This window comes from Adiantum capillus-veneris, chromosome 8 (assembly GCF_014529385.1).
Source record: "Adiantum capillus-veneris isolate H3 chromosome 8, ASM1452938v2, whole genome shotgun sequence".
Classification (NCBI taxonomy): domain Eukaryota; kingdom Viridiplantae; phylum Streptophyta; class Polypodiopsida; order Polypodiales; family Pteridaceae; genus Adiantum; species Adiantum capillus-veneris.
In genome coordinates this window covers 132,224,888-132,251,145 of record NC_140938.1, presented here as the reverse complement: position 1 = coordinate 132,251,145, position 26,258 = coordinate 132,224,888, and the positions used below count along the sequence as shown (strand labels likewise).

General features: G+C 43.8%; 1 protein-coding gene and 1 pseudogene across 1 annotated transcript in view; one reads left to right on the top strand and one right to left on the bottom strand.

The window, feature by feature from the left end:
* The first annotated feature begins 202 nt into the window (after positions 1-202).
* Positions 203-26,258, top strand: part of LOC147452979 (glucose-induced degradation-like protein) — a 41,224-nt gene continuing 15,168 nt past the window's right edge. Inside the window, exons 1-5 of the mRNA XM_086518529.1 lie at positions 203-357; positions 13,803-13,955; positions 14,037-14,110; positions 14,229-14,283; positions 15,551-15,613. Of these exons, the coding sequence (XP_086374655.1) occupies positions 307-357; positions 13,803-13,955; positions 14,037-14,110; positions 14,229-14,283; positions 15,551-15,613 (396 nt within the window). The 5' untranslated portion in view covers positions 203-306. The remainder of the gene's footprint in view (positions 358-13,802; positions 13,956-14,036; positions 14,111-14,228; positions 14,284-15,550; positions 15,614-26,258) is intronic.
* On the bottom strand, positions 15,843-21,187 carry LOC147452980 (uncharacterized; annotated as a pseudogene).

Genomic DNA, 26,258 nt, shown 5'->3' with positions numbered 1-26,258 from the left:
AAGAGTTTGGGAACAATTCAACGGGAATGAGAGGGCCATCTTAACCGACGAGAAATTTACATGGCATTTCAATAGATAGGTGCTAACATGCCGTGCCTCCTCCAAAACTTGGCAATCAAGGCACGCTAGTTTAGTCTTGGTTTTTTTTTTTTTTTTTTTTTTGGGGGGGGGGGGGGGGGGGGGGGCGACTAGCGAAAACATTATTCCATATAACTCGTTTACTGTTTTGTGTGCGCGTGTGAGAGCAGCCTCTTCTACTTCATCAACAAAATGGGTGCATGCAGCTTGCATCGTTTATGAGGAGCAATGCCTGGTCAAGCTCTGCCGCCTCCGTGTACCTTCCTCACTGTCGGACAGGTATGCTTTCTCAATCCCTTTTTTGTATCGTGTTGAGATGACAGCGAAATCAGTAAAAGAAGTGTTAGTGCGGGCTGCTGTGTAAAATGAGGAGAGGACTGCATGGTAGCTGGCCGCTCAGATCAAATATATGCTGCTTGATTCATATGTAAAGGTGCAGAGAAAACAAAGCCCCTTTTTTTGGGCTAGACGGACTTGTACCTGTCCCACCTATTTGTTCCTGACACCTCGAATGTAAGAAGGGGTATCACCTTTTTAAATTTTGTTCTTTGTGGCTCGAGCTTCCCCTGGTAGAGGCCTTTGGGGTGGGTGTAGAGTTACCAGTATGATGAAAGTAGCATTGCCAAGGTTCACTGACAATCCACTATCTTGGGCAAACACATGCAATGCATCCAAATGACGTTGCATCCCCTCTCGAGAATCTGAAATCAACACAATATCATTAGCGTATAACAACAATGGAATCGATGTCTTTGCTAGCTGAGCACCCGTGTCTCCCTCTCGCTCTAGACAGTCTGAAAACTCATCCACATACATCCCAAAAAGTGTCGGAGATAGGGGACATCCTTGCTTCACACCAATAGTGGAATGGACCATAACAGACATGCCTTGAACAGTGCGCACTCGTCCCACAACTGTCTTGTATAAAGCCAAGATCCCCCATATCAGAACTATGGGCACACCCATGTCCTACAGTCTACATAAAAGTCTGGCTCTCAGCACTGTATCAAAAGCTTTGCAAACATCCACAAAGCTACAATAGATCCTTCTGCCATGTATCTACCCTCCTCAATAATAGCTCTGAGTGTCAGAGTCTGATCAAGATGCCCATATGCCTTCTCTCTTTGCCCATCTACTCAACTCCTGCTCAGGAATAGATGCATACAACCTAATCAATGTGTGACCAAAAATGATGGTGGGATAATTCCCGGGAAGCATGGGATCTCCTGTCTTGAAGATAGACACAATCGTGGACATACTCAAAGTCTCAGGAAAACCCTCATACATGGCTCAATTAATTATCATAGCAAGAGGCTCTGCAAGCATATCTTTGGCATGAACGAAGTGCTTTGCTACCAAACCATCATGATCCTGTGCTCTCCCTGTCTTCATCCTATCAATGGATTTTCTTACCCTCTCAGCATCAAAGAAAGTACATGTCTCTGGGGGGTTTGCAAGCACCTGCGAGCAGCAGTACAAGCTTGAAATCGACTGTGTACTGTTATGTTTCATACACACACACACACACACACAAATCGTGCAGTGAATTGATTTGAAAATCGAGGAAGATCTGTAGCCGACAGTAAGCAATAAAGTAACTTGGGAAGGCAAGGTTGAAAGAAATTGGGCAAGAGGGCATCGAATGCCAAAGCAGCTTGCGGATCGAAAATTTGGCAGCGCTGGTAGTGGCAGTAGGAATCGACAAAGAGTTAATTTCTATTTTTTTAAAAATTGTGTGCGAGGGCGTGTTCTCACACACCCCCTTACCGAGCTTCACTCTTTTGAGCTGGTTTTTATGCGTTTTATGCATCGTATGGATTGAGTTTTCACTCCTCAGACAAAGGACACTCCGTCGAAAATTTTTCACGAGGCCATTTATGCGTTTCATGCATAATTGAGCACTCTTTTGGCTTGAGATTTTATCCTCATTATAAAGGAGACTGTGTTAAAATCTCGCCAGGTTTTTTCGCCATAAATTTTGGCCTCATTTACATAGTGCTCAAGTCCTTCAAACGTGGAATCTTTTGCTAAGAAAGATATTGACAATATCAGAAAATTTGACGGCATGAATTTTTCTATATGGAAACAACAAATCCAAGATGTGTTGACTCAAAAAGGTCAATTAGAACCAATCTTTGAGCATGCAAAGGAAGATGGCTGTACAAAAGTGCAGTGGAAAATGCTGGATGCGAAAGCAAGGTCCACTATTCGCTTGCACTTAGCCGAGTCTGTCTACTTTACCATAGTTGATGAACCCACTTCCAAATCCTTGTGGGAAAAGCTGTGTAACACATATGAGAGCAAGGACGTAAGTAACACAGTGTACTTGATGAAGAAGCTTTTCAAGCTTCGTATGAAAGAAGGTGAAACAGTTTCTGAGCACTTCAATGCTTTTAATGTACTTTTCAGTCAATTGTTACCCTACGGAGGACTGGAATTTGACAATGAAGTTCGTCCTATCTTCGTGGTATACAGTTTTTGCACAGCGATTTGCAACTCTGCACCTGAGGTCAAGTTGGTCTATGACGTGGTAGTTTCCAGTCTACTCAGTGAAGAGATACGTAGGAAGTCTATGGGACCTGCAGAGCCAGGTGATGCATATGTTGCTAGTGGCAAGTAACAGAGATCGCACTCACTACCATGCCAAAAGTAAGGATCACCGGAACCCTCGCAACAAATCTAGAGGTTCTTTGCGCAATGTAGAGTGCTACCATTGCCATAAAAAGGGTCATGTAAAGAAAGATCGTCGAATATGGCAAAAGAAAAGAAAAAGTTCAAGAAAACAAGAGGTTTGACAGTGACAACAAGGGCAAAGCTAAGATTAGGAGCTCAATGTGCTAGAGTCTCTCAAAATTGCAGACGTGCTTGAGGTCCATAGTTCCTCAGATGGTCTCATTTTTACAGCAGATCTTAGTCCAAATGTTCTTATTGCACGAGATGCTAGTTTTGATCAAAAGTGGGTCATAGATTCTGGAGCAAGTTTCCACGTGACACCTCATAGAGAATGGTTCTCTACGTATGTACATACTAGTGGCAAAGTCAAGCTCGGTGATGCCTATGAGCTTGAGATACATGGTGCTGGAGACATCAAGCTAGTCATGCAAAATGGCACGGAATTCGTAATAAAAAATGTCAGACATGTTCTGAAATTATCAAAAAGTTTGATATTTGCTGGTCAGCTTGAAGATTTGGGTTACATGACAATCTTTGGAAATGGTTTATGGTCAATTTGCAAGGGAAATCTTGTGATTCTCGGGGGTCAAAAACATAATACGCTTTACTCTTATGTTTGTTTTGTGTGTAAAAGAAGATCATATATCGGTAGTCAAGCTACCATCTACTGAATTGTGGCATAGCCGGCTAGGCCATATGAGCCAGAAGGGAATGAAAACACTAGCTCGTTTTGGGTACTTGCCTGTGTTGAGTTATTCCGATTTTTTTGTGTGAGCATTGTATTTCTGGTAAGCAAACTAGGACGACCTAATCGCCACTGAATAGAAAGCGTTTGTAGCCGCTAGAGCTTGTCCATAGTGATGTTTGTGGTCTTGTGCCAACCAAATCTCTAGGGGAGATAGCTATTTCGTGATTTTTATAGATGATTCTACTAGAAAGGTGTGGGCTTATCCTTTGCGACATAAGGATTAGCTCTTCTCTACTTCCAAAAATTCTTAGCATTGGTAGAGAATCAGTTAGGCAAGAAGATCAAAGGCTTGAGGACTAACAATGGTGGAGAATACGTCTCCAAGGAGTTTGAGAATTTCTGCAATAAGAGAGGTATTAAGAGGCAGCTTATTGCACCTTACAACCGACCAAACAATGAGAAGCCCCAAAAAGATAATGCAGCCCTTTAGAAAATCGTACTAAACGACCAATTTTTTTATAGCTTTTCTCTTATTAAATGGAGCCGTTGAGAAAATTGTACAAGAACTGAGATGTCTTGTGCCACACCGCAGTCACTATGTGTAATATGGTGTATGTGTATGGGCCTCACCAAAATATTGGGAGCAAGCATGTTGTCAAGCTGAGCTTTGAGATACCATGATGGGTGGGCATCTGCTTTGGTGTTGTCTAGGTTTGGATGCCCACTCTTTAGGCATAAAAGGGCGGACAAGCAGATCTTATCGTGCAATCTGTGCAAAGCAAAGCATGATGGAGGGTGGGTTCATTGATCACACGTGTCATGCCTGCTTTTAGGGCACTTTAGAGTGTGTTACCATTGTAGTCCTTCACCCAAGTGGAGCATGCTTGATGATATTTGAAATATTGGGAGATTATCTAGTCCATTGTTAGATGTATCTAAGCTTGTGGCCCGGGGGTCATTGAAATCATGATCATGCTACAGTGTGTGGTCGTGGTGTCACGTGACACATCCAACCCTATGTGTTCGTGGACAAGCTACAGCACGACAAGGGTTTAATCAGTCCAGTCAGTCTAGATTAGAAGTGATCTGACACTTTTGTGGGTCTATTCATAGACCGTGCATGCCCAGTCACTTAGTGTAGATGCATATCCTTTGGTTACACACAACATGATTATCAGTATTCCCTTTCGAATCCATCAGATTCCATCAAGGGAATTTTGTAGTGCATTTAGCCTATTTTCCCTATTTTTGGTATTTTTCACTTATTATTTTTAAGTGACTTTCCAACAAAAGTAGGTAGGAGAATTTTACTAAGTTAATATATAAGTAAACCCAAGTTAGCACTTTCTGGCAGAAGAGGCAGCAGGAGCTTCCCGCTCAACAGGCACCTTCTCAGCAAGAACCCGTCAACCCTAGCGTTTTTGGTCTCCAGCAGTACCTCCATCAGCCTTGGCGTTTTTCCAACTTTGCAGACATCGTCAACCTCCCTAGACTCCTAGCGTTTTTGATAGCGCTACCAGAACCATCAGCAAGCCTGGCGTTTTCATTTGTGAATGCATCGCCATCACCCCCAGGACCTCAGCGTTTTCACTAACGCTAGCAGGCAGGCATCAGACGTTCAGCATTTCCAGCATTCCACAACAGTAGCAGATTCAGCCCTAGAAGCATTGCAGATATCACCATTTTCAGCCCTCGGAAACGCAGTCAAAACAATCATTTTCAGCCACCGAAACAGCCCCGAAATTCAGCAGTTAGAAGACCACAGATTTCAGCCCTAAAGTTGTCGTCGTCATCACCGTCGTCGTCATTGGGATAGTACCAAGTTGCATCAGTCCATTGCATATGCATTGTACCACTTTGTGCAATCATAAGTAGACCACTCTGGCCGACGAGAGTGGGGCCTTCGGAGGAGGTTTTACAACGTTTTTCAAAGAACGACAAGCCAAATTTGATCGTGAATGCAAAGAAAGAAAAGTAGAAATGGAACGCAGACACGCAGAAGACGAAGCAGAAAGACAAGCAGCGAACAAAGCAAGACAAGCAGAATTTGATCGCAAGATCAAAGCAAGAAGGGAAGAGTTCTTGCGACTCTTTTCTCAAGCTCACGCACAGATTCAAGAGATTCGGGAAAAGGAGACTCTCTCAGTCTCTTCTTCTCCACAGCATGACACACAGGATTTGCATGATTGTGTGAAGCATGATGATGTTTTGATTGACAAAGATAAGCATGATGATTTGCATGATCAAGATGTGATTTCTCAGAAGCATGATGAGTTGCATGAAGAAGATGTGATTGTTCACAAGGATGATGTGTTAGTGGATGCTTTTTCTAGCGAAGCTAACCTCGTTGTAGATTCGATCAATCACGAAGAACCGATCTTGGCTTCCGAGTCGAGGTCCAAAGAACCCTCACAGGAGGATTCGATCATTCAGGAAGAACCGATCTTGGCTCTCGAGCCTAGGTCCAAAGAACCCTCACAAGAAGTATTATGTGTTCGCATGATTGATACGCACGCATTGTTCGAATGTTTCATTCGTGAACGTTTTCTGTATTTTAGTCAGCATCGTTATGTGATCCCTTTTCTTAGGCATGACATATTGTATGTTGAGCTCGTTTCTCTCATGAATGAGCACGAACGTATGCGGATTTTTCATGAAAAAACTGAAAAGTATGTATGTAAGGAAGTCACATTCCATGTCTCTTCCTTGGCATGACACAGTTGTAGAAAGAGCACATGGCAGTATGAGCACCAAGCATGCGCATTTCCGTTGTGAATTGCCACAGTTGATTAATCTAGATCAAAAGACAAAGATTCGATCTCATTGTTTGCATGTGTTTGATGAACGGGTTGTCACTCCGTCTTTATGTTCATCTACATTGCATACACAGTCTTTAGAGAAGACAAGATTTTTTCCCTTCACTTTACATGGAATGGGTATGTTCATGGTTTTGTGTTGGAAACGGTTTCATGAATTTTCAGCCATGGAGATTCTTGAAGACGAAAGAAGCAGGTCTCTAGACGAAGTTGAAGCAAGGAAGGAGACACAGAAGACTTTGTGTCGCTTTCGGCGCGGCCCAAAGAAGCAAGCGTTGCAGACCTTTATGAAGTTCAAGTACCGCACGACCCACACATCAGAGTGGGCTGGCGAAGAGTCCCTTCCAGGATTCCGGATGCTATTGGCGATCTTCCTCGACGCCATACAGTTCGGTACCAGTACCTCACTTTGAAAAGGAGGGGATGTCACGTGACACATCCAACCCTATGTGTTCGTGGACAAGCTACAGCACGACAAGGTTTCAGTCAGTCCAGTCAGTCTAGACTAGAAGTGATCTTGCACTTTTGTGAGTCTATTCGTAGACCGTGCATGCCCAGTCACTTAGTGTAGATGCATATCCTCTGGTTGCACACAGCATGATTATCAGTATTCCCTTCAGAATCCATCAGATTCCATCAAGGGAATTTTCCAGTGCATTTAGCCTATTTTCCCTATTTTTGGTATTTTTCACTTATTATCTACAAAAGTAGGTAGGGCAATTTTGCTAAGTTAATATATAAGCAAACCCAAGTTAGCACTTTTTGGCAGAAGAGGCAGCAGGAGCTTCCCGCTCAACAGGCACCTTCTCAGCAAGAACCCATCAACCCTAGCGTTTTTGGTCTCCAGCAGTACCTCCATCAGCCTTGGCGTTTTTCCAGCTTTGCAGACATCGCCAACCTCCCCCCTAGACTCCTAGCGTTTTTGATAGCGCTACCAGATCCATCAGCAAGCCTGGCGTTTTCATTTGTGAATGCATCGCCATCATCCCCAGGACCTCAGCGTTTTCACTAACGCTAGCAGGCAGGCAACGTTTTTGGTTTTCGGTCGTGAATGCAACAGATGTTCAGCATTTCCAGCATTCCACAACAGTAGCAGATTCAGCCCTAGAAGCATTGCATATATCACCATTTTCAGCCCTCGGAAACGCAGCCAAAACAGTCATTTTCAACCACCGAAACAGCCCCGAAATTCAGCAGTTAGAAGACCAAAGATTTCAGCCCTAAAGTCGTCGTCGTCATCACCGTCGTCGTCATCGGCATAGTACCAAGTTGCATCAGTCCATTGCATACGCATTGTACCACTTTGTGCAATCATAAGTAGACCACTCTCGCCGACGAGAGTGGGGCCTTCGGAGGAGGTTTTACAACGTCTCTGGTGTCGTATCTCTCTTCTCTCTATCTCTCAGTCTCATACACTTGCACGCACAGTGTCCATTCACTTTGTTTTGTGATCATAGCATTCTCTCACTAAGAACGGAAGGCTCTACCTTCCATAAGAACAAAAGGAACCTGAGCACAGTTCGGAGCTCTCATCTTGAGCAAAGCGCAAGTATTCATTCCGCTGCACCTAACACGTGGGATGTTTGGGAGACGCACTCCCCACATAACGTGTGTGTGTGTGCAGCGCTCGTAGATATATATGTCTGGAAGCTTGGAGCATGAACAGTGTAAGGTCTTTTTCAAGTCTGATTCCCCCAAAATACCCTTGACTTTTAGAATTCTCAAAATACTCTCGTATTAATTTTCATCGGACTGCTCCAATTTTTACATGCTTTATTCCTTCTGACAGTAGAAAACTATCTTAACGGACCTTAGGCAAAAAAATTCATTAATGAGCTTACAAGTTTTGGCATTTGTGTATACAAATAATAACTGTCATCCCGTGAGCCAACCATTGCATCAAGAAAACCTATTTGAATCAATTTCCCTAGGAAAATGTAATGCATGGAGAGATGTTTGGGAGATTGACTAGGGGCATTTGGGGATTCTAAAGATTGAAGGGCGTTTTGTATTAACAACATTTTTCAAATATGAGGGGTATTTAGGAAATATTTGAAATTTGATGGGCATGTTGGGAAGTACATAAAGTGCAGGGGGCCTTTTGGAAGGTACCATTTGTTCACTGGAAGGTTCAATTATTGGTATCATTGACAAAAGCTGAGTAATCTGGATCTGTGCTTAGATTTTCTCTAATTTAAGCATCACTTAATTCTTAGATATATGAGCTAGAGAGAGAGGAGCCATTTGATTAAGTTCAAGGGCTTTTTATTGAAAGGAACAATCTCTTTACTAAAATCATCTTCTAGTGGAAGCTCTAATAACAGTTGTAGAGTGCTCGTACATAATTTGTGTATGCGGTGTGGGAAGAGAAGAGAAAAAGTTGGGTTGGGGGTTGAATCACACTCAATGTCTGGAGTGCTTAAGGGTTCCTTATTAGTTATAGGAAGGAGAATAAGTATGAGTTAATGGTCAGTGTAGGGTTAGTCTTCTTGGGCGGCCACTATGGGCCCTTTACCCCAACATGCAGTCACGATAGTTGTCACGTGCATATCTAACCCTATGTGTACGTGGACAAGCTACTTCGTGACATGGGTTCAGTTCAGTTAGCTCAGGAAGTGTTCTGGCACTTTTGTGAGTTTGTTTGTAGACCGTGCATGTCCAGACACTTAGAGTAGATGCATATCCTCTGGTTGCACACATCATGACCATCAGATTTCCATCAGAACCCATCAGGAGCATTTTTACAGTGTATAGACCTATTTTCCCTATTTTAGCCAATTTTCACTTATTATTTTTAAGTGACTTTTGTTGGGAAATTGGGTAGGGCAATTTTGATAAGTAAAGAAGAAACCTAGCGCTAGCACTTTCTGGCAGAAGAGGTAGCTGGAACCCGACGTTCAACTGGCACCTTCTCAGCAAGACCCCCCTCCCCCCCCCCCCGGGCAGGAGACTTAGCGTTTTCAGCCAAGAACAGCCAGCGTTTTCTTCAGTTTGTAGATCAGCCCAGCGTTTTGCATTTGCAGCAACTTGGCGACAGCAGGACCAGCAGAAGCCTAGTGTTTTTGCAGCAGTACCCCAAATTCAGCCCTAGCGTTTTTGATTTGCAGATTAGCCCCTAGTGTTTTGCAGATTCATCGCGACCAGATCATCAGAAGCATCAGCGTTTTCAGTTTTCAGCATAGACACACCGCAGTAGAACCCTCAAACGTTGCAGATCTCACCTTCCCGCAGCAGATCCTCGCCGCACGGTCAGATTTAACGTTGTTTGTAGATTTAGCCCGGAAAATGCAGATTTCCACGTAGATTTCAGCATCTGCGTTTTCCATGCGTCGTCGCCATCGACATCGTCACCGACATAGAGTCAGAATTCAGCAGATACAAGATTTGCAGATTTCAGCCATTAGCGTTTTCAGATTTCAGCCCGTCTCGTTGTCATCCTCATCGTCGTCGACATTGTCGGTAAGTCCTAGCATTGTAGAGATTTGTGCAATCATAAGTAGACCGCTCTCGACATAGAGAGTGGGGCCTTCGGAGGAGGGTTTGACAACATTCTGGTGTCGTATTCTTCTCTCTCTATCTCTCAGTCTCAGCACCTTCATTCACAGTGTTCATCCACTTTGTTTGTGTCCATTGCACTCTCTCACTAAAGGAACGGAAGGCTCTTCCTTTCGTAAGTAAAAGGAACCCTTGAGCATAGTTCGGAGCACTCATCTTGAGCAAAGTTCAACATTCACATCCGTTGCACCTTGCATTGGTATCAGAGCTTTGGCAGTGTTCTGTATCACTCAAGGAAAGAACCACAAGAACACATAAATTTTTTTGCTTGTTGAGGTCGCACGTAACCCAAGTCCACTTGGGCGTGTCGATTCCTAATCGTGTTTTTGAAGAGTGACAGGAAACCCAAGAAAGAAGGGCTTGTCCAGCCTCCCCTTGTGCCTCTTTTCACTCATTGAGAGCGGACCGTGCACTTAGCGGCCGGCCAATTGATGTGAGGTGGGAAAAAGCAACCTTGGTGTGAGCGCAAGGCCGCCAAGGGGTGCGTCCGCGGAAAAGAGCAAAACTCGGGTGAAGAGAATATCCTTCTCTAACACAGATTGCAAGCTAAAGAAGAACCTCAAGACCCTCAAGAACCTCAAGACTCAAGACCCTCAAGAACCTCAAGAACCCAAGACCCACAAGAACCCAAGTTCCTCGTGAACTTAAGAACCCAAGACTTCAGTGGATGGTCATCACCCGAAGCAGATTGGATACTTCGCATGAAGGTGGTGAGCATGGGAGTGGCAAAGAAGAGTTTTCCCCACTAGGAGGTTTTTCCGACCCTCCCCCTTCCCCATCTACGCCAAGGATTGCACTAACTTTTATGGAGGCTTTTGACAAGATGACGATGGACAAGAAGTTAGAAAGCGAAGAAAGAATAGTAGCCATAGAGCGTAAGTACCAAGAAAGAATGAAAGCCATAGCACGTGAATGCCAAGAAAGAATAGTAGCCATAGCGTGTGAGTGCGAGCAAGCACGCTTGGTGGCCACAGAAAGAAACGCAGAATTGGATCGCAAGTCCACAAAAAGACTAGCAAAATTTGATCGCGAGAACAAAGAAAGACAAGCAAAATTTGATCGCGAGAACAAAGCAAGAAAAGAGAAGAGCGACCAACACATGAAAGAGTTTTTGCTACTTTTTTCTAATGTGCAGGCACAGTTCGCAAAGGATCTGGAGAAGGAGACTCTCTCAGTCTCGTCTTCTCCAAAGCACGACACACAGGAATTACATGATTTGGATGATAATGATAAACATGATGAATTGCATGATAATGATTTGCATGATCAAGATGTGACTTCTCACGAGCCTGATGATTTGCAGGAAAAAGATGTGATTGTTTCCAAGGATGATGGTTTAGTTGATGTTTTTTCTAGTGAAGCCAACCTCATTGCAGATTCGACCAATCACGAAGAACCGATCTTGGCTTTCGAGTCGAGGTCCACAGAACCGCCACAAGAAGATTCGATAGATCTCGAAGAACGGATCTTGGCTCTCGAGCCTAGGTCCCACGAACCCCCACAGGAAGTATTATGTGTGCGCATGATTAGTTAGTACGCATGGTTTGAGTGTTTCATTCGTGATGCTTTCCTGTATTTTAGTCACCGTCCTTATGTGATCCCTTTTCACAGGCATGCAATATTGCATGATAAACACGATTCACTCATGAATGAGCACGGATATATGTGGATTATTCATGAAAAGATGAAATGTTTACACCCAAGGAATTTACATTCCAAGTGTCTTCCTTGGCATGACACAATATCCGAAAGAGCACAAGAAGGATTGAGCATCAAACATCGGTATTTCCATTGTGATTTGCCACAGTTGATTGATTTAGATCAGAAAGACAAGTTTCGATTTCATTATTTGCGTGTGTTTGATGAATGATTTGGCACTCCGTCACTTTGTCCATCTGCATTGCATACACAGTTTTTTCGAAGGAATAGTTTTTTTCCAATCACTTTACATGGAATGGGTATGTTCATGTTTTTGTGTTGGAAGTGGTTTCAGGAATTTTCATCCTCGGAGATTCTTGAAGAAGGTAGATGCATGACTATAGCCGAAGTTGAAGCATTAAAGGAGCCACAAATGACTTTGTGTCGCTTTCGGCGCGGCCCAAAGAAGCAAGCGTTGCAGACCTTTATGAAGTTCAAGTATCGTACGACCCACACATCAGAGTGGGCCTCCTTCCCAAGATTCATCCAGAGGTGTTGGCGATCTCCCTCGATGCCATACAGTTCGGTACCAGTACCTCACTTTGAAAAGGAGGGGATGTCACGTGCACATCTAACCCTATGTGTACGTGGACAAGCTACTTCATGACATGGGTTCAGTTCAGTTAGCTTAGGAAGTGTTCTGGCACTTTTGTGAGTTTGTTCACAGACCGTGCATGTCCAGACACGTAGAATAGATGCATATCCTCTGGTTGCACACAGCATGGCCATTAGATTTCCATCAAAACCATCAGGAGCATTTTTACAGCGCATAGATCTATTTTCCCTATTTTAGCCAATTTTCACTTATTATTTTAAGTGACTTTTGTTGGGAAACTGGGTAGGGCAATTTTGATAAGCAAGTACATAAGAAACCTAACGCTAGCACTTTCTGGCAAAAGAGGCAGCAGGAACCCAGTGTTCAACAGACACCTTCTCAGCAAGACCACTCCCGGTAGGAGACTTTGCATTTTCAGCCAAGAACAGCCAGCCTTTTCTTTAGTTTGCAGATCAGCCCAGCGTTTTGCATTTGCAGCAGCCTGGCGACAGCATGACCAACAGAAGCCTAGCGTTTTTGCAGCAGTACCCAAATTCAGCCCTAGCGTTTTTTATTTGTAGATCAGCCCCTAGCGTGTTGCAAATTCGTCGCGACAAGATCATCAGAAGCATCAACGTTTTCAGTTTTCAGCATAGACACACCGCAGTAGAACCCCCGAACCTCGTAGATCTCACCTTCCCGCAGCAGATCCTCGCCGCACGGTCAAACCCAGCGTAGTTTGCAGATTCAGCCCGGAAAACGCAGATTTCAGCATCTGCGTTTTCCGCGCGTCGTCGTGGCATCGCCGCCATCGACATCGTCACCGATATAGAGTCAGAATTCAACAGATATGAGATTTGCAGATTTCAGACATTAGCATTTTCAGATTTTAGCCTGTCTCATCGTCGTCCTCATCGTCATCGACATTGTCAGCAAGTCCTAGCATTGTAGAGATTTGTGCAATCATAAGTAGACCGCTCTCGCCATAGAGAGTGGGGCCTTCGGAGGAGGGTTTGACAACATTCTGGTGTCGTATTCTTCTCTCTCTATCTCTCAGTCTCAGCACCTTCATTCACAGTGTTCATCCACTTTGTTTGTGTCCATTGCACTCTCTCACTAAAGGAACGGAAGGCTCTTCCTTTCATAAGTAAAAGGAACCCTCGGGCATAGTTCGGAGCACTCATCTTGAGCAAAGTTCAACATTCACATCCGCTGCACCTTACAATAGTATAGTGACACACCAACCGACTAAATATGTCAATCTGATGAACTTGGAAGTTGACTATAGCCTAGAATGTGGAAACTATCCACACACCATTGCATTGGTGGTCTTGTGAGGTGCATATTGACAACATTGCAAGCTCAACCACCTCTACTCCTAGACCTACTCAGTTGGAACACTATGCCTGCTCTTTCCTACTTGTGCAATGCTCAGTCCATGAAATGCTCACTCAATGAACCTTTTGTAATGCAAGATAAAGTGGTGTAGCTACTCCTAACATGAACCAAGAAAGCACTGTGTGTGCAATCATGATAAAATGAGCATTTCACCTACTCCTACCTGCTATTACAGCTGGATCTGTGCTGAGATTAAGATGTCTAATCCTGATGTTCTTGGAGTATTTGCAAAAGAGTCTGGTAGTTTTTCCCAATTTTTGTTTTTACATCTTAATGTGTGAATGTCATTGGGTTCATTCTACTATCTACACTTACCAAGAATTATTATCGTTCAAGCACAAACTTATGACTCCTGTGGCAGGCTTTTGCTGGTACTCAGAATGTATCTAATTCTCAGACATCCCGAAAGGATGAAGCTTGGAAAGTAAAGGTGCAGCTGCAAGGATGTGATATCCAGCGAGGCTATCTTTGTGGAAGCATGGAAGCTTTGAATGTGCCAGCTGCAGAAATTCCGGTCTGAATGCTTTTGTTCTTGCAGAAAATTTATCATTCTTGCGCTCTTTTTTTCACTGCTGTCAGGACTTTTCTGTTGCAGGTGGTAACTTTCTGGGAAGGAGAGATAGTAGACAACAGGAATTACACATTTTATACTGGGCAGTGGGATGCAACGTAAGTCCGTTGTACTAGAGCAAAATCCGAATATACTCTGTTGAAGAGCTGTGGCTATAAGTAAAGAGAGCTCGAGGGCCTTTTTAAGTCTGCTACCACTAAATAGCCTATTTTGCAGAAGAGAGACTGATGTGAAGCACTGGTCACAGTTTCCTTCATTTGAACCTCTTCGAGTGAGTGATCATTTTTGGAACATTTGATTTTTTTGTTTTCAACCAGTGCATCCTGCTTTATGCACTTCTGCAATTCACCGTTTCATAGCCTTTAATAGTTCTCAATATGTCTTGCGCTTACATGTTCAAAATGAAAGTCACTGTGGGCAAAAGGCTGGAACAGAGATTTTATATTTTATGTTGTACGGTTCATACCTGATCAGGGAGGAAGAACTTTACGGGAGGGATCCACAATGACACATGAAGTGAGAGGATTGAGAGAGCTCGAATATCATTTTTATGGCTGAATTATGATAGGACTAGCTTATAACCTTCTCAAGTCTTAGGCAATGTTCTCGATTTAAATCCCTCAATTAATTCTTTGGATTTTCAAGATTAAGAGTGGGCTTTAGAGTTTTCTGATCTGGTTGGAGATACTATTATTCTTTGTCAGACAACTGAAGTAGATAAGACTCACTTGAGGATAAAACTCCAGTCTGTAGTAAAAGGTTTCTGTATGTACTAGGTTTTTGCACTCAAATCTTTTGTGAGGCGTGTCAATGCAGTTGAGTGCTAGAAATCCTTGAAAAAAATAGCAGTTAGGAGATTAGGGCTGGTTTTTATCCTCTGGATAATTCAGATGGCTAATATGATTCATGTCATACTCCACGACACTACAAGGACGGCTACATCCCAACTAATAGGAATGTATAAAAGGACAGATACACAGTATTTTCACAAGTAGAGGATAATCATCTAGACCCCAGCAAGTGAATTCTGGCACGAACCATGATAAATTATTTGCATTATCCAGAGGATACAACCAGCCCTCGTCTTTTCACATATTCCTAGCATTCCATAGACTGAAGGTTTCTTTTCCCAAGCGAAGCTCATCCAGTTTGGTTGCCTTCATTTGAGCTTTAAGATCTAGACCCCACTGTATTTGGATAGTTTGCTGGCAGTTCTTCGATGCTGCAACCTTGGGATTCAACTTGTCCATCCATTAGTGCTCATCAAATAAAGGTTTTTACTGATAGTTTTCATCCATTATTTAGTCACTTTCGTTAGCATCATGAGCATTGCCAAAGATTGCATGGTGGAAGATATGGAAAATAGGTTTAACGTGGAGTGTTGGTCCAGTTACAGCGTACAAGGATATTTTGCGTGGCTTAACACCCCCCCCCCCCCCCCCCCCCCCCCCCCCCCACACACACACACACACACACACACACCCCTGGCCCCCTCCTTGGTTTTTGAATGCTGCTAGCTGTGAATACTGGCTTTGCAGGCAGATGTGCAAAAAGATGGTGGTCGTTCCTTGGATCTCGCGAATTACCCATACTTTTTCATGGTATGTTCTACTGTTTTTAAAGTATACTAGATATTTTTCCTTGAAAATTACTGGCTATTAAAGTTATTGAATAATCAGGAGGAATCAAACTTTTTTGGAAATAAGCGACAGTATCTGATGTTCCATTGCAGTGTTTATGATGTAGTCTCTCTCTCTCTCTCTCTCTCTCTCTCTCTCTCTCTCGTTTTGGCAGGAAAGGAGGCTGTATCTTGTGTACAAGAGACCTCTGGAGAGTTCGTATTATGGGAGATTAAGAAAGTGTATTTACCAAAGTAGGTGCACAATTCCCATACTTCTCCCACCATGAGACATGCTGGAGTTGTGCGTCCCAAAGCTTTGCAGTGGCTCGACCGAAGTGACTACTTTGATTTCGAAGGGCTAGCAAATCATCTTCTATTCTTCTTGCCGTTGTTACATCACCGCGCGTGTACTTTGCCACATACTCTTGAAATCCCTTGTCTAGCTCATCTGACAAAAATTGGTCTTCACTACGCCATAATGGGTGTAACACATGCACCACAGCATGGATTGGTATGTGAAACCAATTCAATCGTGATTCCCACACCTCCCTCAACTCATCAACCCTGTGACATTGAATGGCATGACACATATGACTTAAACAAAGGGGCAAATAAAATTTAGCCAATTAAAACATGAGATTCTAAGTAGCTGCAAATGAGATAGGACTTACTTTTCCGATGGCAAGTATGCATTCCTGTTGAGAGCTTCCCCAATTTTATCCATGTACTCGTAGAGTAGGCCTAATGTGCTCCCCTCCATGTCGGTGATGCGTAGAACCGTGCAGATTGGATTCAGGGATTTTACCAATGCCTCTGTCTCCACCCACCAAGATTCATTAAAAATATTACACGGAACTCAAGGAACCTTGGCTTAGTAATGTCATTCTAAGCAAGCCATTCATCACAGCTAATGGTGCGTATAAGATTTGGCCGCACTTTAATGAGACGCTCAAGGCTCAAGCACAATGAACATGTAAGCAAACCTAGTGGAGGAGGGCTTCAAGAGCTCCAATGTATTGCTGGCTCGAAACATGCTGAGTGCTTTAGGCCTCTTAGTCACAAACTTGACCATCTTCCTAGCAGTAGCAAAGAGCTCACTTACCCAAGGTATATTGCCAATATACTCAATGAGCAAGTCCAAGGAGTGAGAAGCACAAGGTGTCCACACAAGGGTAGGAAACTCATTTTCCAACATGTGTCCTGCTGATACACAATTGTTGCCATTGTCAGTCACTACTTGCATAACATTCTCTTTTCCAATCTCCTCAATGACCCTTTTAATTTGTTCAAAGATGTAAGCACGTGTCACAGTGACACCTGCACGTAAAGCATCTATGGCCTTCCAAAACATAGTTCCCTTGCATGAAGAAATCAAGACATTGTAGACACTTCTCTTGCGCACATTTGACCATCCATCACATAGAATAGTGCATCCATACTTCTTCCATGTTTCCTTTAGGAAATCAAGCTGAGTCTCTACACATATCTTCTCCTTCTTAAGCTCCCGTATGCGCAAGCTCTCAGATGAAGGACCTTCCCACTTACATCCTATGCGACTCACTGCCCTCATTGTCCTCTTCCATTTCTTAGTTCTGGCCACATTGAATGGAATAGCACACCTTATGAAGAGGCGTGTCACCTCACGGGTAGCTATCTTCATAGCTTGCTTTTGAATGCCAGCTTTAATGCTTGCAGATTGGAGAGTGATAGACCCCTTTTTACCTCCATCAACATTTGGCAAAGGAGTCCTTTTTGCAAGAGAAATCAATGACACACCTGCACTTCCTGTTGTGGACTCCAATCGACTTCTTTTTCAGTTCAATTGGCTTGCTTCTCCTGCACTCTGACTTGTTTGAGTCTCCTCTTCAATGTCGACCAAAGCCAAGCTTTTTGCTTCTCATTCTGCAAGGCCAATTTTCACATAAGCTGGGACGTGTTCACAAGGTGCCATATCCTTGCCAAGTACATGCCCAAATTGGTCTTTCACACGAGTTATACTCCTTGTCTTCTCAAGCCCACAAAAGTTGCATCTCCATTTTTTTGAGCCCCCTTTTCCTCCATAGCCGGCCAATTTGGTCATATACCTCCAATATGGGTCTGTCATGGTGTGCGTGAAGACCTAGGTGCCCTACAAGGTACGCACACAATGCACACAATCAGCCCACAAAACCCACACACGTTGACAACACTCAGATAGCCTTAGATGGCAACACAAATCACATAGAATCAGGTGCGCAAAAGGGGCAGAAACTCTACCTGCAATCAGTGCCTTGCACACAGCAAGGATCATTAGCATGACATTCAGTACCCATCATGAGCATTTTTCAGAGCATAGAACCCTTTTTGCCAAAGTACACATTTTTCACTTATTTATTAATAAGTGACTTTTGTTGGAAAAGTAGGTAGGGCACATTGGGCACTCAGTAGAAGCACGGACACAAGGAGGCAGGCACCCAACAGTTAGGCAGCACCTCAGCAGGAGCCCTAGCGTTTTCTCAAGAAGAAGAAGAAAAGCGTTTTTAACCACTACCACTAGCGTTTTCAGTTTTCAGCCTTAGCCTTGCGAGAACCCGCTCCCACCCGGTTGCAGATCCTCGCCAAATTCCACATCTAGTACCAGATTAGCTTAGCATTTTCAGAATTCAGGAGATCAGCCTAGCGTTTTCAGATTTCAGCCAGATCAGCCAACGTTTTTGCATTTCAGTCCTAGTCCGGCGAAGCAGTTGCAGATTCAGGCTGCAATACCGCCACAACAGCAGATCCCCAACAGAGCATGTAGCGTTGTCACAAGACGGGCACCACGTGCCAATAGAAAAGAATAGACTGAAGAGATTTTTAGTACTTCATTAACAACTGAACTAAGAGAGAGAGAGAGAGAGAGAGAGAGAGAGAGAGAGAGAGAGAGAGAGAGAGAGAGAGAGAGAGAGAGAGAGAGAGAGTCGACATGCGACACGATAGAGAGAGACGACACACGACACGGAGTGGCGGAATTCCACCCCAGAGAGTATTGGCCCCAAACCTTGGCGTCCCTTTCGGTATTTTTTTATATTGCATCAACATAGTACAAGCCGGTACTCGAGACTCTGCACCTTCTCCAAGAAGCAGGCCAGAGAATGAGCCCTAACCTCATATTTAAAGGCCCTTGGCCTAAAAAGAAATTATAGTGAAAAGCCTTGAAACTCAAAAGCATCTGGTCCAAAAGCAAAGCCAAAAAGCTGCCAGCGCAATTTACGGAAATCTACGGAAACCTGTACATTCCTGCCGCCTTGCTTTATTTCCTGCTGCTCTGCCTCTTCACTTAGGGTTTAGGCCCCTCGGCCGGTAGCTCCGTTCTTCAATAGGTAGACACGTCAGCAGTTTGTTACATCTACCCTTCTTGAAAGAGAGCGATTATAGCATATCTGCAAAACAACTCAAGTCAGCTGAAAAAAAATTCCCGAGGGACATTCCGAGGGACATCAGTTTGCTCTTTTTGCTAAGGAATTAGCTTCTCCTTTCGGCTCTTTTGATCAAGGAGTAAGCTTCTCCTTTCGTCCAAATCGGATCTCTTGATATTCCGGCGTAGTAAAATTAGCCATCACACCCAAACCGTATTGATCTGCCACGGGTGTCTTGATGCACTAAAATTACATACCCAGGCAATCTCATCCAATTAAGAATATTCACACATCACAATGCAACACATATGCATGTTACAAGATACAACAAACAGCGCCGTTGAGCACTCCCCCGAGACAAACGGTCTGCTGTATGAAGCTACTCAATGACTACCTCGTCACTCCTCCCGCAAATAACCTAAAAAGGTTTGGGCCATGAGCTCAAAGGACTGTACAACCAAACGCTCCCCAGACCGCAGTCCGCGTCGCTTGGAGGTTCAAGCATACAACCAAACGCTTCCCAGGCATCGGCTTGCGTCGTCCGGAGGTTTTCTAGCATACAACAGAACGCTCCCCAGGCATCGGCCTACGTCGTTCCGAGGTTTAAAAAATACCAAAATAGTATTTCTCACTCCTCCACCCGGGAGTAAAAATCACCAATCATTGAAACCAGTATTAAAACCAGAGTCAAACAATTCAAATCGGCACCAAGATAGGTTTAAAACAGATAGCATCTATTTCAAACAAATTCCAAACGGGATCACCAAGCAAGTTCTCAAATAGATTTTCAGACAAAATTCAAACTTAAAAAACAATCTCGACATAAACCGAGCTCGAAAATTCGGCTGACTTTCCATCCTGAAACCTGCACCAAAAGTTAGGGTTAGGTTCCTTCCATGAGGTCGTAGCCGAGCATGGTCCATCAACTCTTGGACAAACGGTGTTTCTTTGGCGGCGAAGGTAGTCCCAAGATAGCGATCGTACTAGACCTCCAAGGTCATCTGCTCGTGAAGAGACATCTATTGAGAGATGTCGAGAAATTCAAGTTATAATCTGCTAGGGTTTCCATGGCAAGCATTTCAGGATACCCCACTTCTGCCAGAAGTTGCACTCCGAAGGAAGATGTCAGAAACCATATCACTTCGGGCAAAAAGTCTCTTGAAATCTTACCAAGTACTTGGAGTATGTTGCTTGGTAGCTATCAAGCATCGCCTTTGAGAAAAGCACTGCCTCGAAACAAATCTTGGATCCTTCTCTTGTAAGTGATCTTTATGGCTTATGCCCTGGAAGACATGAGCGGTGAAGACGAGAGCGCGCCCGATGCGCGATGAAGTAAGAGTGGAAGCAACTGAACTGAGAGAGAGAGAGAGAGAGAGAGAGAGAGAGAGAGAGAGAGAGAGAGAGAGAGAGAGAGAGAGAGACGACACGGAGTCGCGGAATTCCACCCCAGAGAGTATTGGCCCCAAACCTTGGCGCCCCTTTCGGTATTTGTTTATATTGCATCAACACAATACAAGCCGGTACTCCAGACTTTGCACCTTCTCGAGGAAGCATGCCAGAGAATGAGCCCTGACCTCATATTTAAAGGCCGTTGGCCTAAAAAGCAATTACAGTGAAAAGCCTTCAAACTCAAAAGCATCTCGTCCAAAAGCAAAGCCAAAAAGTTGCCAGTGCAATTTACGAAAATCCGTACGGTCCTACCACATCAGCACGCCAACGTGAAAAGCCGAAATCCGTACAGTTCTGCCACGTCATCAGCTTGCGTGATTTTCGAAAATCTGCCACGCCATCAGCCTGCTTTGCAAGTTCTTTTGTGTGTGTGTGAGCCCTGCTTTATTTCCTGCTGCTCTGCCACTTCACTTAGGGTTTAGGCCCCTTGGCCGGTAGCTCCGTTCTTTAGTAGGTCGACACGTCAACAGTTTGTTACAAGCGTTTTCAGTTTTCAGCCTTGACACCGTTGTCATCGACACCATCATCTTCGTCGACGTAGTCATCGCAATCCCTATCTTGACGATGACACCTTTGTCATCGTCATCGCAGATCCCTATCTTGACGACGACACCTTCGTCGCCATGGTCACAGATCCGGGACTTGACAATGATACCATCGTCATCATTGTCATAGTCTCCATCGTCGTTGTCGACATCGTCGTCGACATAGTCATCATCAAGTACCATAGCATCTAGACCATTATACTAGATTTGTGCAATCTATAGCATAGAACTCTCACCATAGAGAGGGGGTCCCTTGGAGGAGGGTCTGAGAACTGTCTGGTGTCGTATCTCTCTCTCTCTCCCTCTCTCATTCTCAGCACTCTCATTCATAGTAGCATTCACTTTGTTTGTGATCATTGCACTCTCTTTCTATGAAGAACGGAAGGCTCTCCCTTCCGTAAGTAACAGGAACCCTTGAGCACAGTTCGGAGCACTCATCCTGAGCACTATCAACATTCACTTCCGTTGCACCTAACATTGGTATCAGAGCTCTTTGACAGTGTTCTGTATCACTTAAGGAAAGAACCACATAATTTCTTTTGCTTGTTGCGGTCGCACGTAACCCAAGTCCACTTGGGCGTGTCGATTCCTATTCGTGTTTTTGAAGAGTGACAAGTAACTCAAGAAAGAAGGGCTTGTCCAGCTTCCCCTTGTTCCTCTTTTCACTCATTGAGAGCGGACCGTGCTCTTAGCGGCCGGCCAATTGACGTGAGGTGGGAAAAAGCAACCTTAGTGTGAGCGCAAGGTCGCCAAGGGGTGCGCCCGCAGGAAAGAGTCGAGCTCGGGTAAGAGAAAAGCTTTCTTGCAAGCTAAGAACGCAAGAACCTCAAGAACCCAAGTACCTCAAGAACCCAAGCACCTCAAGAACCCAAGAACCTCAAGAACCAAAGTACCCAAGATCTCAGTGTATGGTCATCACCCGAAGCGGATTATATACTTTGCGTGAAGGTGATAAGAGTGGAGTTGCAAAAGAAGAAGTTTCTACACCAGGAGGATTGTTCCCCGATCCTCCCCCATCCCCATCTACGCACAGATTGCACCAAATCCTATGGAGGCTTTGGTCAAGTCGATGATGGAGATGATGCTACAAAAAGAGGTGCAACGTGCCGCCTTAGAAGAAAAAAGGGAAGCCATGGGGCGTGAGCGTAAGCAAGCGCGCTTGGTGGCCGAAGACCGAAGGGCAACTATGGAGCTTGAGCGCGAGCAAGCGTGGAAAGCTCAACGGATAGCGGCCAAAGAAAAGCAAGCAGCTATGAAGTTAGGGCGTGAGGCACAGAGAGACCAACGCATGCAAGAGTTGGTCCTACAGGTACTCACCTCGAAATCCGAGCCAATCAAGGACGTTGGCACTTTATCAGGTAGCACAGGTAGAGATGTAGATTCCAACAAAACCAAGTCACTGAGAAGTTGACGTTCAGTAAGTATGACGGTAAGATGGATGCTAATGTTATTCATTCTTGGTTGCATCAATTTAATACTTACTTTGCGACAACTAAGAAAAAAGGGAATAACAAAGTTTTGATGGCAGCCATGTATCTTGCCGATGATGCCATAAATTGGTATCAAGCGTGGCAAGAGGCATAGATGGCCGCACACCTAGAGGAAGCCGAGGAAGGCGTGTCCCTTTCTTTCAATTGGGCCGACTTCCACGACAAACTCAAGGCACGGTTTATGCCACCTCAGTACCTAGCGCGATTGAAAGAAGATTGGCGTAATCTCAAGCAAAATGGTACACCAGTTATGTCTTTTTCTAACCGTGTTTTGTAGCTCGGCACCCAATTACGCAAATCGGATGAAGAGCGCAAAGAGGCTTTCCTTTTTTGGTTGGACGAGTATATCAAGTTCGATGTCGAAGTCCTCGACCCAATAGATCTCAACAAGGCGGTAGCGATTGCTCTCGCACAGGAGATGAAGCACAATAAAGGTAAGCGTAAGGAGAACAAGTCTTCTCACAGTACCTCTCAGAATTCTCAGAACCCACAAAACGGTAAGAACAACGGTAATCAATCTTCCTCTATTTCTCAAGCACAGAATTCTCACAATGAACCTAAGGGAAAAAGAAAAGTTAAAAGTCAAGAAAACCCTAAGTTGACGCCTGATGAAAAAACTGCTCAAGGAATTTTAGAAGGTTGGTTAACTCTTGAAGAACGGGTTGAATATGCACGAGACAAAAGGTTTGTTGGGTTAAAGGCCTATTTTTTATACTTTGTCGAGGTTCAGATTGAACCTGGACACATTTTTTAAAGTCACTTATAATAAAAGTAGGATGGCCACAAAAACAATATCGTGGGTTTCCAGAAAATCGTACGAGCCCTCTCTCTCTCTCTCTCTTCTTTCAATCCTTAGCGCTCCTGCTCTGCTGCACGTGTGCCTAGCTCTACCCGGCCCAATCCTACACTCCTTCACCTCGCGCATCTCCTGTTAGCCTCCCCTTCGCGCTTTCAACTGGTATCAGAGCTCTAGGGTCCGAAACAAGCCATGCGCATGCTGTTTGACAGCAAGATATATTGTTCTCCCGCGACCAATTTCGCTTCCATCGCGAAGCCCCTTACTTCCGAGGTCATGAAGGTAATCAAAACCTCCAAAACAGCCCAAAACAGGCTGTTTTTAGGTCAAAACAGGTGATTTACAGATTATTACAGCCTATAACAACAATACATAGGTGTACCAAATTTATGGGATCACATGTGCGAGGATTTGAGTGAAAAGCAGAGTACAGGTGATTTAAATTGCATATTCAGCTGAAAATTCAGATTTGGACAGTTTCATGTAAAGAAATTGTGGTCTATCATATGCAAAGTCTTGTGGTTGCTCCTATTTGCTGAAATTTTCAGCCTATTGTATCTCATTTGTATACACACTTGTGGTTGAGTTAAGATAGCTTCTACCTCTTTCGCATCTGACACTAAAAGTTTGATGGAAATCAAACGGTTCGATGGTCAAGGCTTCGACCTTTTTGCAAGGATGCATGCAAGGTATCCTTTTCTTAAAGGATTGTAAAGATGCATTGGGAGAGAATAAGCCGCAAGCTTTGTCTGACTTAGAGTGGGCCAAGTTGAATAAGAAGGCCTTGGCCTACATCAAAATGGCTATCAATGATGACATTTTGACGGACATCAAGCGTTTGGACTCTGCTTATGCAATATGGCAAAATCTAAAGTCAAATTATGAGAACACCACGCTTGTGAACCAGGTGCATTTGATGCGAAAGTCGGTGAACATGCAGCTTGATGACTTGAAGTCAGCTTCTAAGCATTTGAGTGCTTTTACAGGCGTGTTGAGTCAGTTGCAGGACAGTGGGCTTCAGCGATTTGATGATAGGTTGAAAGCTATTTTCTTGCTTATGACGTTGCCAGATATTTGGGAAACATTGGTAGTTTCCTTAACAGTCCCAACCTCACGTATGACGGTGTGAGAGGGTCTATTCTCAATGAAGAGATTAGACGCAAGTCTAGTGGGAAAGGTGGCAATTTTGCCTACAATGCAAAAGGTAGAAATCAAAAGTGTGATGCGGGCAACAGGACTCAAAATAGAAGTAAGAGCAAAACAAAGGATAAGAATGTCACTTTCTATCAATGTGGCAAAAGGGTCACAAGAAACCCGATTGCAGGTATTTCAAGAAGAGCAGGATAGGAAGAAGGAAGCGCAAGAGAAGAAGAAGAAAGATAAGAAAAATCAGTAGGTGATTCCTCCAAGGATGCTGAAAATGCAAATGAATCCTCTATTGTGGTCATTGAGGAGTTGTCAGACGTTGAGGAAATTTTGGTTGCAGTTTCATGCCCCTCAGATTTGGTAATAGTTAATGCAAACGACATGCTTATCTCAAAGAAAGATGTCATTGATGCATTGCTTAGTGCTAATGATGGCCTATCCCAGTCTTGGATGTCCCAACCTCACGTATGACGGTGTGAGAGGGTCTATTCTCAATGAAGAGATTAGACGCAAGTCTAGTGGGAAAGGTGGCAATTTTGCCTACAATGCAAAAGGTAGAAATCAAAAGTGTGATGCGGGCAACAGGACTCAAAATAGAAGTAAGAGCAAAACAAAGGATAAGAATGTCACTTTCTATCAATGTGGCAGAAAGGGTCACAAGAAACCCGATTGCAGGTATTTCAAGAAGAGCAGGATAGGAAGAAGGAAGCGCAAGAGAAGAAGAAGAAAGATAAGAAAAATCAGTAGGTGATTCCTCCAAGGATGCTGAAAATGCAAATGAATCCTCTAGTGTGGTCATTGAGAAGTTGTCAGACGTTGAGGAAATTTTGGTTGCAGTTTCATGCCCCTCAGATTTGGTAATAGTTAATGCAAACGACATGCTTATCTCAAAGAAAAGTGTCATTGATGCATTGCTTAGTGCTAATGATGGCTTATTCCAGTCTTGGATAGTAGATTTCGGTGCCTCTTTCCATGTGACTCCATCTCTGGAGTGTTTTGCTACATATGCTGCACGCAATTATGGCAAGGTGTACCTTGGTGATAATGTTGCTTGCAATATTGAGGGAATGGGTACCATGCGCTTGGCTCTTAACAATGGTCAAGAGCTTTTATTGAATGATGTCAGGTTTGTACCAGGCATTAAGAAAAGTTTGCTATCAGTTGGCCAATTAGATGCACATGGTTTTACTACCATCTTTGCTACGGGTTCATGGAAGTTGCTTAAGGGCTCTATGCTTGTTGCAAAAGGGTCTAAAAGAGGTACTTTGTACTATCTTCGGCTTTGCCTAACAAGTTTCTTGCTGTTGTTGAAGTTGCTTCATATACGGAATTGTGGCATAAGAGACTTGGCCATATGAGCCAAAAGGATATTGAGGTGCTTTCCTCTTTGAAGAGGGTTGATATAAAAAGCAAAAACTTGGATTTTTGTAACGATTGTCTTTATGGAAAGCAAAAGAAATCTTCTTATTACTCTGGTGTCTCTCGCAAAGCTAATCCTCTTGATCTTATTCACTCCGATGTATGCACTATGCGTGTTAAGTCTTTTGGTGGTGCATTGTATTTTGTTACATTCGTTGATGACTGTACTAGGAAAGGATGGGTGCATTTGTTGAAAAGTAAGAGTGAGACTTTTAATGCTTTTAAGAAGTTTCATGCTTTTGTTACTACTCAAAAGAGTGCTAAGCTTAAATGTCTCGGGTCGAACAATGGAAGAGAATATGTATCTGCTGAATTTCAGCGTTTTTGTGATGATAATGGGATTAAAAGGGAGTTGACAGCCCCTTATAATCCGTCTCTTAATGGTGTGGCTGAGAGGTACAAC